General features: G+C 43.6%; 2 protein-coding genes across 2 annotated transcripts in view; one reads left to right on the top strand and one right to left on the bottom strand.

The window, feature by feature from the left end:
- Window positions 1–76: 76 nt before the first annotated feature.
- On the top strand, window positions 77–5458 carry RPL9 (ribosomal protein L9). Its single transcript, XM_003927527.4, has 8 exons — window positions 77–155; window positions 598–644; window positions 727–842; window positions 1365–1460; window positions 2521–2653; window positions 4123–4203; window positions 4957–5073; window positions 5358–5458. The coding sequence occupies exons 2-7, from the start codon at window positions 599–601 to the stop codon at window positions 5061–5063; spliced, it is 579 nt and encodes a 192-aa protein (XP_003927576.1). The 5' UTR covers window positions 77–155; window position 598; the 3' UTR covers window positions 5064–5073; window positions 5358–5458.
- A 3225-nt stretch (window positions 5459–8683) lies between these two features.
- The window catches only part of KLB (klotho beta), a 49354-nt gene continuing 42806 nt past the window's right edge, over window positions 8684–15231 (bottom strand). The window contains exons 4-5 of the mRNA XM_003927522.4: window positions 14060–15203; window positions 8684–12730 (exon numbers count right to left, since the gene is read on the bottom strand). Coding sequence (XP_003927571.2) covers window positions 12342–12730; window positions 14060–15203 — 1533 coding nt within the window. The 3' untranslated portion in view covers window positions 8684–12341. The remainder of the gene's footprint in view (window positions 12731–14059; window positions 15204–15231) is intronic.

Raw genomic sequence — 15231 nt, 5'->3', positions numbered from 1 at the left:
TCCGTTTATGACAAACAGTCGAGCTGCTCCACGATTGGCTGCTTTAGCCGTACGTGACGTCGCATGCTCATGACGCAATACGCAGGCCCCTCCCCTTACGGGATACAAGTACGTGAGGAGGAAAGACGTTCCTTCTTTGCTGCGTTTACTGCGAGGTGAGGCTGTTTCTGTGCTCTGGGGGCTTTGGGAATCCGAACCCATCTGCTCTGGGAAAGGCTGCGTTGCGGCTCCCACTCTCGGACCCCTTATCCTGTTTGTCTCCCAGCTCGGCAAGCGCCATATGAGCCTGGCGGCGCCGGATGCGACTCCTATTTTGGGCTTTTTGGCCTATTCCTGCCCCTCAGCCTTGTCGGGATGGCGCCGCCCAGATAGGACTTACAGGGTTGGGCTGAGCGGCACTTCCCCCGCTGGTTCTCGCAACGCTCGCTTTGGGGCTGCTCCTTACAGCCCGGGACGCACTGGGGCCCGCTATCGGCCTCCTGTCCTAGATCCTCTCCGGCACGTCCGGCAGTCTCCGGTAGGAGTGGATCTCTGTGCTGTGTAGTTTGGTTGAAAAGAGGCCTTACGTCGGCCTCACCCCCAGTGTTTGTGTTTCAGAATGAAGACCATTCTCAGCAATCAGACTGTCGACATTCCAGAAAATGGTATGAGACTTGATGTCTTTTTCTTACATCTTTACTAGACGTTTCAAGCATTGTGTGATCTGACTAGTGTATTCTCTTCTAGTCGACATTACTCTGAAGGGACGCACAGTTATCGTGAAGGGCCCCAGAGGAACCCTGCGGAGGGACTTCAATCACATCAATGTAGAACTCAGTCTTCTTGGAAAGAAAAAAAAGAGGGTGAGGTTTTTTTTTCTCTTTCTTCTGATAATTCAGTTGCTTGTTTGGAAAGTAGTTTATAACAGTATCACGTTTGGCTGTTTTAACAATTTTCGAATTGAGGTTTAGTGCTTTAGTTTTGAATGCTGTCCAGAATAGCAGCCAGTTTTGCGTTAGTGAAACTGAGAAACCAGATTGAGAACAGCGGATTCTATGAAGCTCAAATGTAGTAGTGGTCATCAGTGGCACGTCTTAATGGTGTTAGAAACTTGGCTTGTTTTCCTCGTGATTGCTTTGTCAGAATCTTAGGAACTGGCAGTAGGTCTTTTAAACCTGACGATTTAATTTTCCAGAAGGGAAGTTTGTCGCAACTTGTACAAAGTTTAACTCTTGGGAGGATTTATAGGTAGTTGGATTTTTCCAGTTGAAAACCATGTGCTTTGATTAGGGTTAATTCTAGGATCTTAAAGTAATTTGGTAAGTGGTCTGCTCTCTTTTAAACCTACATATTTCTGGGAAGAATAATTTTTTGTTTTATTACAGCTCCGGGTTGACAAATGGTGGGGTAACCGAAAGGAACTGGCTACTGTTCGGACTATTTGTAGTCATGTACAGAACATGATCAAGGGTGTTACGCTGGTAAGCAGATGGATCAGACTGACTTGTTTTGGAAAGGGAGGTTTCTCCACCTGTGTTTTATTTATATAGCATAAGTGTTTATTTCAGAGAATGGGTTATGCATTTTGTTTGGTGTAATGCACGACCACTAGAACTTAGTAAAAATAGGCATCTCTGGGTCTTTAAGATCAAGTGATACAGCTGAGAGTAAAGACCAGATGGGTACAACATGTTTGGCTTTTTGTTCTGTTTTTTGAAATCAAGACTGCGGTCTCGCTATTTTCCCCAAGCTAAACTCCTGAGCTCAAGCGATCCTCCCATCTTGGCCTCCTGTAATACTGGGATTGCAGGCGTGAGCTACCATGCATGGCTAGATGAGTGCAACTTTTAAAAAGGAGGCTAATAGTGAATTTTCGCACTTTAAAATTGTCTTTTTTTAAACAAATCTGCAGTTGCAGTACATAGGACAGGCTTTACTAGTCGACAGTTAGATCTCACCATCAGGACCCCTTGCTGGGGTAGAAAAAAATGTAGTTTCTGAGTTTTCTCTCTGTTGCTGTAAATGTATGTCACTCTTCTTTCCAGCCCACCGTTTCTCCCCTCAAGATACAAAGTTCATGCTGAAATGGTTTTCTTTGCATTATGCCTCCTAGAGTGCACCTGATAATGGCAACCTGTACATACATCTATTATAAATCTGTAAAGATTTCCCCCATCTACCCTTGGTCCCAGACTAAGTTCCTTGAAGGCAAGGGGGCTGTCTTTGGCTTTAGTCTCAATTCTTGCCATGTGGTGTACCTTAGTAACTAAGTAAATGTTCGTCTAATGTTGCTTTGGGGTTCTCATTAAAAGAAGTTAGCATCGTTTACTGGGGGTATACAGGATAGTGAAATAAATGCCTCCGTAAGGACCTTGACAGTCCACTGAATAGAACATTGTTTGTAAGGCTTGGTTCAAGTGACAGTTGTTAGAAAATCTTGACAGTGAGTGTTACACTTTAAAATAAGTATAATCATAGAAAATGTAAAAACTATTAAAAAATATTCCTCAGCATTGCTAATAGCTTATTTATTTAACATAGGGCTTCCGTTACAAGATGAGGTCTGTGTATGCTCACTTCCCCATCAACGTCGTTATCCAGGAGAATGGGTCTCTTGTTGAAATCCGAAATTTCTTGGGTGAAAAATACATCCGCAGGGTTCGAATGAGACCAGGTATGTGCATACCCTCAGATGGAGTTGAGACATTTTCCTTCATATTTTTTTCTCCTCCTCCATTTCCAGCCTCCTTCATACTTCCATTGGCTGGTGTTCTGTGTTTGCTCTGAGTAAAACCGTATTTTAGAATTGTCTCTTGATTATGCTTACAACTGTTGGTGCTACTTGGGGGTTTATATTATTATATCGATTATAATTGTAGAAAGTTGATACACTGGAGTAGTTTGCAGTGGTGGTTCTATTTAATTGGCAAATGAGATCATAAAGACTTGATTTACAAAAGGTGTATGTAATGGTGTGTATGGAACGCAATGTGATATTTCAATACATGTATATTCTGTGGAATGACCAAATTAAGCTAATTAACATATCCATAACTCCAGTTCATGGTAAGAACCTTTAAAATCTAAAGAAAACCACATGAATAATGGTTAATAGCTTAGCTTCAGTTTCAGCTCTCACTATCCACATTGGGCAGATCATCTCTCTGTAGCTTAAAATTGTAAACATCTTTTATTAAATGATTTAAAGTTAAAAAACATAACAGTACACATGTAGTACAAACACTAGATTTAAAAATTTTTACAGTTTAGTGCTTTTTTATTTGAGGCATGGTCTTGCTCTGTTGCCCAGGCTGGAGTGCAATGGCTTGATCTCAGCTCACTGCAGCGTCCACCTCCTGTGTGCAGGTGTTTCTCCCACCTCAGCCTCCCCACCAACTGGGACTATAGGTGCAAATTTTTTGTAGAGGCAGGGTCTTTTTTTTTTTTTAAATATATGTAAGTACGGGGTTTCACCATGTTGGTCAGGCTGGTCTTGAACTCCCAACATCAGGTGATCCACCCACCTTGGCCTCCAAAGTGCTTGGATTACAGGCGTGAGCCACCACGCCTGGCAGAGGCAGGGTCTTGCTATGTTGTCCAGGCTGGTCTGGTACTTGTAGGCTCAAGTAGTTCTCCCACCTTGGCCTTTTAAGGTGCACCTGGTTCAGCCTCTTGATGCATTTTTGTTCCATTGAGGTGGGGAGGGGTGGGAAGAAGGGAGATTATTAGTATCAAATTAATGGCACTCCAAAAATAATGCTATGATACTAGCTATGCTCAGCAACATTTAATGAGAACCCATATGTAAAAATAAACTAAGACTTGGTACAAAGCTTTGTACAACTAAATCCTGCTATTGAATATCTTAATTGAATCACCGAAGGAGTAACCACCTTGGGACTGTGATTTATTCAAGTAGAAACACAAATAAAATTAAGGTAAATGGTACAGCTAAGGCAGGTGCTGTAAAACCAAAATCTTAAAGAAAGGTTCACGGCTGGGTGCAGTGGCTCACGTCTGTAATCAAAGATTCATTTGGTGCATGGAGTTTTACATGGAATCAATTAATGCTTCTGTGATTTAAATACTTTTTACACAGATCTGGTTTTGTATTGATGATATGCGAATACCTTCTGCTTTTAGGTGTTGCTTGTTCAGTATCTCAAGCCCAGAAAGATGAATTAATCCTTGAAGGAAATGACATTGAGCTTGTTTCAAATTCAGGTTTGTATGTTTACTATGTCTAATTATGCTTACACGTTTTCATTTGATTAGCTTTTTAAATTATGAAAATAAAGAGGTAACATTCCGAAATTTTAAGTAGAGCATATAATGAATTAACTTTTTTTTTTTTTTGAGACGGAGTTTCACTCTTGTTACCCAGGCTGGAGTGCAATGGTGCGATCTCGGCTCACAGTAACCTCCGCCTCCTGGGTTCAGGCAATTCTCCTGCCTCAACCGCCTGAGTAGCTAGGATCACAGGCACGTGCCACCATGCCCAGCTAATGTTTTGTATTTTTAGTAGAGACGGGGTTTCACCATGTTGACCAGGATGGTCTCAATCTCTTGACCTTGTGATCCACCCGCCTCAGCCTCCCAAAGTGCTGGGATTACAGGCTTGAGCCACCACGCCCGGCCACATTTTTTTTTTTTTTTTTGGAGGCAGAATTTCACTCTTGTTACCCAGGCTGGAGCACAACCTCCGCCTCCCAGGTTCAATCAGTTCTCCTACTTCAGCCTCCCAAGTAGCTGGGACTACAGGCTGCGCCACCATGCCCAGCTAATTTTTGTATTTTTAGTAGAGACAGGGTTTCACCATGTTGACCAGGATGGTCTTGATCTCTTGACCTAGTGATCCACCCGGCTTGGCCTCCCAAAGTGCTGGGATTATAGGCGTGAGCCACCACTCCCAGCCCTGAAATTCTTTTTAAGATTGGTTAGGCTGATGTATTAACTGCTTTATCTTCATTGCTGTAGCGGCTTTGATTCAGCAAGCTACAACAGTTAAAAACAAGGATATCCGGAAATTTTTGGATGGTATCTATGTCTCTGAAAAAGGAACTGTTCAGCAGGCTGACGAGTAAGACCTTAGAGGTATGTTCTTATAGTTTTATTACTGCTTTAGTTGAATGAATGTCTTGATTTACTAAAAGACTTAAACCAGAGTTGTTATAATGGAAAATGGAGAGTTAAGGATTCTGGAACACAGTAAATTTGACAGAATAAGAGATTGAATTGGCAGGCATTTTACTATGTGTGTAGTTTACTATGAGTAAGGTATGTTTTAGATTGTTTAGAATAGTACAAAAAAAAGATTAGTACTTTCCTGGGCAGTGGCATTGATGGGAATTAACAGATATTTTTGTTTCTTTTTACAGTTGTCCAGCTACAGAAACAAGATGCCTATCATACCTAAGACTTACTTGTGATACTTCAATGATGCAATAAAAGACCTACTCATTTGGAACTTTTTCTTAAACCATTTATCCTTTTTTTTTAGCTAGTTTTTCTCCCCCATGGAACAAGGAGAATCTGGTTCTTGAAGGAATAGCAAGGATATATTTTAGGCAAGGGGAATATTGTTTCAGTGACAGGCAAACGCGAGGCCATTCATCATTGCATATAGAACTTTGGGAATTCCCTGAAGGTATCTAAATTTGCTGAGGCATGAATTTGAATATTTGGTAAGGCAGGTTGTTCTAGTCACTTTTGAAAAAACAGCTGAGGAGTGGAACAAAGTGATAAAACATCAGTAAGAATTAGGTGCATTTGGTTTGGTTCATATAATGAATATATGAACCAATAATCAATAAACTCAATAATCTTGTCCTTTACCCTACCTCCGCCATTTACTTCCATACCCTAGAATTTGTTTTTCAAAACTGATAACCCTTCCATAATGTCTTAATTCCATGTGCCACACTTTAAATATGGTATGAGACCACCATAACTAGACTTAGGTCAACATGGTGACTGCCCTCCCCACCCCCAACCCTTCCTGAATTCTACATCTCATTTGATGGAAGCTAATTTTTCAGGCAAAATTTAACATTCATCCTTGATCAAATGCATCAGGAAAACAAGTATCTTCATTATAAGGTACATTCAGATACTTTATCAGAAAAATGAACTATAAGAGCTGTAGCAGGCCGGGCGCGGTGGCTCAAGCCTGTAATCCCAGCACTTTGGGAGGCCGAGGTGGGTGGATCACGAGGTCAAGAGATCGAGACCATCCTGGTAACATGGTGAAACCCCGTCTCTACTAAAGATACAAAAAATTAGCTGGGCATGGTGGCACGTGCCTATAATCCCAGCTACTCAGGAGGCTGAGGCAGGAGAATTGCCCGAACCCAGGAGGCGGAGGTTGCGGTGAGCCAAGATCACGCCATTGCACTCCAGCCTGGGCAACAAGAGCGAAACTCCATCTCAAAAAAAAAAAAAAAAAAAAGAGCTGTAGCAACCAGTTGGAATATTTGTTTCTAAGATCTTACAAGGTCTTGCTTAGTTGCTCAAGCTGGAGTACAGTGCCATAGTCATAGCTCTGTAACTTCAGACACCTGGACTCAGGTGATGCTCCTGCCTGCCTCAGTCTCCTTAGTAGCTAGAGGTACAGACAGACATTGTCAAATCTTTTGTGTTTTTTGTTTTTAGTATAGATGGGGCTCTCATATTTCCCAGGCTGGTCTTGAACTCCTGGCTTTAGGTGTTCCTCCCACTTTGCCTCCCAAAGGGCTGGGACTACAGGTGTGGGCCACCATGCCCTATAAATCTTAGATCTTGATTCAGGTGCACCAATCGAATATATGATACTCAGGAATCTGGTGACTCTAGGTTTTTAAGAAATTGGAGGAAATGATAAATCTAGAAATAATCTGGGATGAGGTTGTAGGCAATGAATGGGATCAACATGAAATAAGGTCCCTGAAAGGTTGGGAAATAAGGCTTATTATATACAAATTTCCTATACTGTAGAAAATGAAACAACCTGTATTTCACCTGGTTTGCTGTGGCAGTCTTAACTGTTGTCTTCCATTATTTTCAGCATCAACCAGGGTACTGAGTTTGAAAGGGATTATAGCACGTTTCAAATTCTGCAGTGGGTTTTTTTTCTTTTTAAAATAGCTTCCTCATTGCACCTGCAGCTGTTTTTAACCCAACTTTTCTGACTTCTGCACTATAGCTGAATTGACCTGGCTATTCCTCCATACCAAACACTACCATTAAGACTTTTAAGTTGTTTTTTCCCTTTGGAATGCTCTCAACTTAGCTGTGTGGCTAACGCTTACCTTCAGGACTATTCAGCAAATCCTGCCTTGACCCTGCTCTTAGAAATAGTGGCACCTCCTCTGTTAGCTTGTCCTACCGTCTCCTTACCCTTCTCCACTTGTTTTTGTTTATAGCATTTACAAATTTAATATTTACAGGTTACCTTATTGTGTATTGATTATTTGCTTTTTCCTGTTAGAATGTAACCTTCAGAAGGATGTAATTTTGTACTCTGGTGTATTCCAAGTCTCTAGGACAATGTTATGTAGCTGTTTACTGAGTGAATGGTTCCTGGATTGCCAGGGACTCATTTACAGCAGTGGGATTGGGAGGGAGATGTTTGGAAGGTATTGACAGGATTTCGAAACAATAAGAGGCTTGTGGGAGAAATTTCCAAGGGGCAATATTATAGTGGGGTGGAGGTGTTAATGAGGATCAGCTTATGGGTAGTAGCTGCTGTGGGACTAAATGAGGTTTCTCTGCATGAAATGGATTGGTATGCTGGGTGTGACCTTCATAGGATAACTTAGAGGCTGGTTGTAGGTAAACTGATATCTTTTTTTTTTTTTTTTTTTTTTTTTTTTTTTTGAGGTGGAGTTTCACTCCATAGCCCAAGCTGGAGTGCAGTCATGAAATTTTGGCTCACTGCAACCTCCACTTCTCAGGTCCCCCTGTTTGAGCACTTCTGCCTCGGGCTCCCAAGTAGCTGGAATTACAGGAACATGCCACCATATCCAGCTAATGTTTGTATTTTTACTAAAGATGGGATTTCACCATGTTAACCAGGCTGGTCTTGAACTTGTGACCTCGTGATCTGCCTGCCTTGGCCTCCCAGAGTGCTGGGATTACACGTGTGAGTCACCACGTCTGGCCTGATTTTTTTTTTTTAATTAAATAACTTGGGTATGATAAATGAGCATAGTTGTCCTCCTGGGAAAACTTCTTCCTTGTCTTTTGTGTCTACTATGGATAAGCACTTTTTTTTTTTTTTTTTTTTTTATTAAGACAAAGTTTCACTCTTGTTACCCAGGCTGGATTGCAATGGTGCGATCTCGGCTCACTGTAACCTCCGCCTCCTGGGTTCAAGCAATTCTCCTGCCTCTGCCTCCTGAGTAGCTGGGATTACAGGCACGTGCCACCATGCCCAGCTAATTTTTTGTATTTTTAGTAGAGACAGGGTTTTGCCATGTCCTAGCTGGTCTCAATCTCCTGGAGTCAAGCAATCCCCACCCCCCCACCCCGCACCCTGCCCTGGCCTCCCAAAGTGCTGGGGTTACAGGTGTGAGCTATCATGCCCGGGCCACCGTTTTTTTTTAAAAAAAACACACACCCAGAAGTAACATACCAGGTTGGCATACAACTAGGCAGAAGGGTTCAGGGGAGGCAGTCTTGGGGCAGAGCCCATTTACAATGCCAAATACATTCATGTTCGACAGTTTTAAAATTGACTAGATTGTTGAATACAAGTAGTCAGCATGACAGTTTATTTGGAATAAATTACATTGAAAATTAAACATGTCACAAAGTACTGGCTTCATTTTCCAGAGGCTCCTTAAATACCATGGTTGTGCTATTTCCAGGTTATACTGAATATACCGCAGAAACAAGTTTTTTCACAACACAGTTCAGAAAAGCGTAAACTCCGAAGATCTTATCTATTGCTCCTTTCAAGAGCGATCAGCAGTTTCTCGTGGCCTTTGATGGTTTTTAGATGAGTTTATGATAAACCTGAATATTTAGTATGAAAGCATGAACCAGATTAAATGTTTAACCTAATTTGTTCGTGGTTAAGTAAAAATTAGGGATTTTTGGATTCCTGTGCAATGACAGCTTAAAAACTGGTAATTCTCAAGTGGTAGAGAAGGAGGACTGAGTACTGGGTGAGGAACTTTATTATTTGGGGGAGTTTATAGTAAACCAGCAAGTTAGAAAAGGGGGACATGCTTTAAGTTTTTTGTTTTTTTGTTTTAAGACGGAGTTTCGCTCATTACCCAGGCTGGCATGCAATGGCTCGATCTCGGCTCACCACAGCCTCTGCCTACTGGGTCCCAGCAGGCATGAGTCACCATGCCCAGCTACTTTTTAATTTTTAGTAGAGCCAGGGTTTTCCGATGGTCTTGATCTTTTGACCTTGTGATCCACCCGCCTTGGCCTCCCAAAGTGCTGGGATTATAGGCGTGAGCCACCCCACCCAACCTAAGCTTTAGCTCTTAATGTGAGAAAGACAGATAGTGAAGGTTAATGGATTTGTGAACTGTGAATACGAGATACTTTAATCAAAGTCCAGGAAGACAGCAAAACCTGAGAGATAAATTCCAAGTTTTATTTCTGTGGCTGACTGCATTTTTTTTCAAGACATTAATGTTAAAGGAGGTTAATGAGTTGCCCAGCTGACACTAAGAATTTTCACTGGAGTTCTTAGGTCAGGGTGAATCAATGTAGTACAAAGGGGAAAAAACCCAGCCAAGGGATTCTTTTAAATGACTTGGTGTTTGTATATAGTTAGTGTAATAACAATTGACTAGTTGTATGCATAACCTTAGGCACATAGTTCTCAGAGGGAAATATTAATATTTAAAAATTCCTTGTAAATGATACCTCAAAACTGCCAAGTTTGAGGGAGTGGGTGCAGCTGGGGGTAAGGAGACTAGAGAAGAGTAAAGCAGAATTTTACTGTTTGTTTGGCACGCCACATAGCAAACTGATTTCTCGTCAGGTTTGCATTTACTTGAATTGACTAATCATATTTTCTCCACAGTATCCTCGAAACTTGTTCATTAGCAGTTAGAATTTCAATTGGGTACTGAATTTAGCCTCAGACATAGGTGGACCTAGACTATAATCAAAACTGCCTTAATTTAATCAGGCTTTATAGCAACATTTCTTGTGACTATTAAGGTCTAAGTTGCTGGAGTGAGCAGACAGGGACTAGTTACTGTGTGCAATGGATGTTAAATGTTGACTAACAGAATAGGTATTAATAGGTGTATATTTAAGTTTTCTTCCTCGATTGTTTAAAGTACACTGAACAAGTCTCAAAGACAGATTTCATTTCCCAAAATGTCAAATTATCCAAGTTCAGTTCTAGTAATTTACTTATCCCTAGCCCAAAAGGGTGCTACATAAAACTAGTTCAGACCATCAGCATTCTCAACTGTTGCTATACTGCAGTATAGCAACTTTCTTATATTCACAGAGTTGAGTCTAGCTTTCCTTCATCCTGTGATCTTTCCATGAGATGACTTTTGGAAATTACGGGGATTTTTTTTTTCTTTTTTTTTGAAGGACAGAGTCTTGCTCTGTCATCCAGGCTGGAGTGCAATGGTGTGATCTCAGCTCACTGCAACTTCCACCTCCTGGCTTCCTAGTAGCTGGGATTACAGGAGGTGCCTGCCACCACACCTGGCTAATTTTTGTATTTTTAGTGGAGATGGGGTTTTGCCATGTTGGCCAGGCTGATCTTGAACTCCTGACCCCAGGTGACATGCCTACCTTGGCCTCCCAAAGTGCTGGGATTACAGGTGTGAGCCACCATCACGCCCAGCTGGAAATTGTTATTTTTTTTTTAAATTAATTTTTTTGAGACAGTCTCACTCTGTTGCCAGGTGCCAGACTGGAGTGCAGTGGCACAATCTTGGCTCACTGCAACCTCTGCCTCCCAGGTTCAAGCACTCCTGCCTCAGCCTCCCGAGTAGCTGGGACTACAGGCACACGCCACCATGCCCAGCTGATTTTTTTTTTTTTTTTGAGACGGAGTTTCGCTCTTGTTACCCAGGCTGGAGTGCAATGGCGTGATCTCGGCTCACCACAACCTCCGCCTCCTGGGTTCAGGCAATTCTCCTGCCTTAGCCTCCTGAGTAGCTGGGATTACAGGCACATGCCACCATGCCCAGCTAATTTTTTGTATTTTTAGTAGAGACGGAGTTTCACCATGTTGACCAGGATGGTCTCGATCTCTTGACCTCGTGATCCACCCGCCTCAGCCTCCCAAAGTGCTGGGATTACAGGCTTGAGCCACCGCGCCCGGCCTAATTTTTTTATTTTTGGTAGAGATGGGGTTTCACCCATGTTGGCCAGGATGGTCTCAATCTCTTGACCTCGTGATCCGCCCACCTTGGCCTCCCAAGGTGCTGGGATTACAGGCATGAGCCACCGCACCCAGCTGGAAATTGTTATTTTTGAGGATCAAATCTTCTAGTAAAAGATCACAAATTAGAAGTTCTGTAGATGATTTCCGTTTCTTTAGAAAAATGAAGGGCTTGATGCTCTTAAGAGTCTGTTGTAACTGGCTTAGACAAGCACTACTTACCCTATTACTGTATGTTTTCTTCCATTTTAAAACCACTCTGACCTAAAGGGGAAAGTACGTTGTTAGAAGTGACAGAATATATTATCTATCACTGACCAGCTTAAAGAAAAGTGTTAAATTTCTGCTAAAGTATCTAACAAAACAAAGTTTTGCTTTTTTTTTGGAGACAGTCTCAATGTTGCCCAGTCGAGTGGAATGGCCCGATTTCAGCTCACTGTAACCTCCGCCTCCTGGGTTCAAGCAATTATCCTGCCTCAGCTCCCAAGTAGCTTGGATTACAGGCATCTGCCACCATGCCTGGCTAATTTTTGTATTTTTAGTAGAGGCAGGGTTTCACCATGTTGGCCAAGTTGGTCTCAAACTCCTCACCACAGGTGATCTGCTCACCTTGGCCTTCCAAAGTGCTGGGATTACAGGTCGAGCTACCATGCCCAACCCGAAGTTTCACATTTAAAAAACAATTTATTATACTACAAGTAGGTATTGGTAGAGATGAAAGCTAGAGCAGAATGACGGAATACAGTTCATGAAACTTCAAGAAGCAATGTATGATGTAATCTTCATAGCTTACTCTCAGGATGAAGCCTTTATCTTTACACCCAAGAACAATTCACCGATGTCAACACCTAACGGAAAGTTTGAACCATGCAGTAGAGACATTGATTGTCATCACCTTGGTTACAGCTGTATCTCATACTGTCTGTCTGTAATACGGGTGTATCTCCTGTAAGTTACCAGCATATGGAACTGGAATGAATTTTTAAATTATCATGCAGACAAGATGAGTTTAGCCAAGAACTCTCTTGTGCTCTTTCTTTAATGGTATGTGTTGTAAGTTCTTTGCTTTCCAAAACTTTCTTCTCTTTTGCCTATGAAAAATGGTTATTAATAAGAGTAGAACCAGGGTGGAGAAGCAGCAGCAACCTAAGAATATCAGTGGTTTCTTCTGCGCAAGGAATAAGCAGACAGTGCACTCTGTGTTTCTTTGCATCTGATTGCATCTAGAAGTACTGTTCTCAGAAGGAAAGCCGCTGCTGCTGATCACTTTGTTGTAAAACTGTATTGAGGATTTGGCTTTAAAATCAGGTGTGAAGAATCCAAATCTGGGTTTAGATTTCTCTTCAGTCAGTTTGAATGCATAATAGCCTTTGATTCTGACTTTATCAATCAGGTATGCTGAAAAACATCAAATTAACATTAATCACAAATGGACTATGAAATATCTTTGAATAAGAATTAGTTTTCATTGAAACAGGCCAAAATTATGCCCATAAAAGTAATGATTTTTATTAGAGGTGGGTTTTTAAAAAATTCTTTTATGATTTATGTCAGGCCTCCCCAAACTGCGGCCCCCTGAGGCCATTTATCCGTCGTCCCCCCCCCCCCCCCGCCGCACTTCAGGAAGGGGCACCTCTTTCGTTGGTGGTCAGTGAGAGGAGCACAGTATGTGGCGGCCCTCCAACGAGCTGAGGGACAGTGAACTGGCCCCCTGTGTAAAAAGTTTGGGGACGCCTCATCTATGTAAAGGATAGGTGAAAATGTATATAATACTAATTTAAGTCTGAAACAAATTTGTAGTAAAACTTTGATCCGTAAATAATTCAAAAACTCTTGAAGGACAAGGCACATTTAAGCAGAGCCATGGGGCCAGGCGCGGTGGCTCATGCCTGTAATCCCAGCACTTTGGGAGGCCGAGGCGGGTGGATCGTGAGGTCAAGAGATCGAGACCATCCTGGTCAGAATGGTGAAACCCCGTCTCTACTAAAAACACACAAAAAAATTAGCTGGGCATGGTGGCGCGTGCCTGTAATCCCAGCTACTCAGAAGGCTGAGGCATGAGAATTGCCTGAACCCAGGAGGTGGAGGTTGCAGCGAGCCGAGATCGCGCCATTGCACTCCAGCCTGGGTAACAAGAGCGAAACTCTGTCTCAAAAAAAAAAAAATCAGAGCCGTGGAAGTTGAAACTTTCGTTTAAGGGGTCACAAGCAGAAAAATGTCACCTATTTGGCCAGATTCAGATGTGCTCGTGGTGCAGCCCAGGAATCACACAGTTGGTTTCTCCCACTCACTTTTGCTTGCTTAGGCTACCATGATGTGATTATTTCACATTGCATGCCTGTATCTAAACATTTCATGTACCCCATAAATATATACACCTACTGTGTACCCACAATTTTTTTTTTAAAAAAAGCCTAGCAAGCATGCTGAAAATAAGTAATCCCAAATAAATGACAGTGTTTATCTTGGGGAGTGAGATTTCAGGTGATTTTTAAGAAAACCTTTCTCCACGTGCCCAGTTTTCTCTAAAGGGTGTATATTACTTTTATGGCTTAAAAATTTTTTTCAAAAATCCCATACTGCAATCTTCAGAACAAAATTCAATTGACTGGACTTGGGTGCCACAAGTCCGATGTTGTCAGGCACTAGCCTGCTCCGCTCATTCTTTCTTCATGTCAGGTAACGGGAATCTTGCTGTGCCCAGTGTCTAAAGGGCCCCGCCCTTACCTTTCAGCACCTCCTGGAGGTACTTCTCCAGGTAGTACTTCCGGAGCCGGTCATCCTCCAGAGCCTGGTCGTCGATGCCGCTGGCCGTGATGTAAATGTCCATATCGCCGTAGTTCCTCTGGACCCACCGCAGCAGCTTGCGCGCGCCCCAGGGAATCACAGCCAGGCGCGTGGGGGAGCTCAGTCGGGTGATGTCCTGTAGAAACTGGATGTCCCTGTCCGAGTCGTAGCGGCCGCCGGCCAGCTGCTGGTGCATCACGAACCTGGTGGTGAAGTGGTTGAGCGCGCAGAAGTCGACCGCGCCCTTGAGCAAGCTTCTCTTGGCCTCTGTGAGGCGCGGCAGCGCGGAGCTGGAGAGCCCCCTCCGGTGCTTGGAGGCGATGTACTCCCTCATGGCCGCGGGGTAGTCCCCGGTCTTGAAGAGCGGTTCGGCGAACCAGGCGATCTCGAACTGCAGGAAGCGCTCGGCCGCTGTCCAGTGCGAGTCGGCGTAGGGGTTGGCGGGTTCCGCCCAGTCCGCGTGCAGCGACAGCGACACAGCCCCGCGCTGGGACGGCCTGAACTCCCGGTCGTAGAGGTGCCAGGCCAGGGCGTGGGCCACCAGCAGGTTGTGCGCCGCCCTGTAGGTGTCGTTGCCAGAGCGGTTGTAGATGTCGCTCAGCCGGTTAGGCTCGTTGATGGTGATCCAGAGCTTCACCAGGTCCCCCAGCTCCTGGAAGCACAGCCCCGCGTAGGCCTGGAAGGCCTCGGCCGTCCATGGGTTCAGCCACCCCCCGGCGTGCAGCAGAGGGGCGGGGAGGCCTAGGTTGGCGTGGGTCGGATAGTACAGGGTGACCATCGCGGAGATGCCGAGCTTCAGCCCCTCGGTGACCAGACACCTGTAGTACCGCAGGGCCTGTCGGTTCACCACTGACAGGTTACCAGTGGGAAGGACCGAGGCCCAATCCAGAGCAAACCGGTAGTGGGTGACTTTCATCATTGCCAACATCTTAAGTTGTTTTTTGATGTTCACAAAATCTGTGCATTGCGTGGGTCGTGTTTTCAGCCTCACCCCTTCCACTCGGTGCAGCAGTCTGTTGCCGGTGGCGTTCCACACGTACAGGTGAGGATCGCTGAACTGTGGAGACGAAGCCACAGACTCGGGCTGTGAAAAACAAGCTCATTCAGGTCAG

The sequence above is a fragment of the Saimiri boliviensis genome, chromosome 3 (genome assembly GCF_048565385.1).
Source record: "Saimiri boliviensis isolate mSaiBol1 chromosome 3, mSaiBol1.pri, whole genome shotgun sequence".
Classification (NCBI taxonomy): domain Eukaryota; kingdom Metazoa; phylum Chordata; class Mammalia; order Primates; family Cebidae; genus Saimiri; species Saimiri boliviensis.
This window is presented reverse-complemented; position numbering and strand designations above follow the sequence as displayed.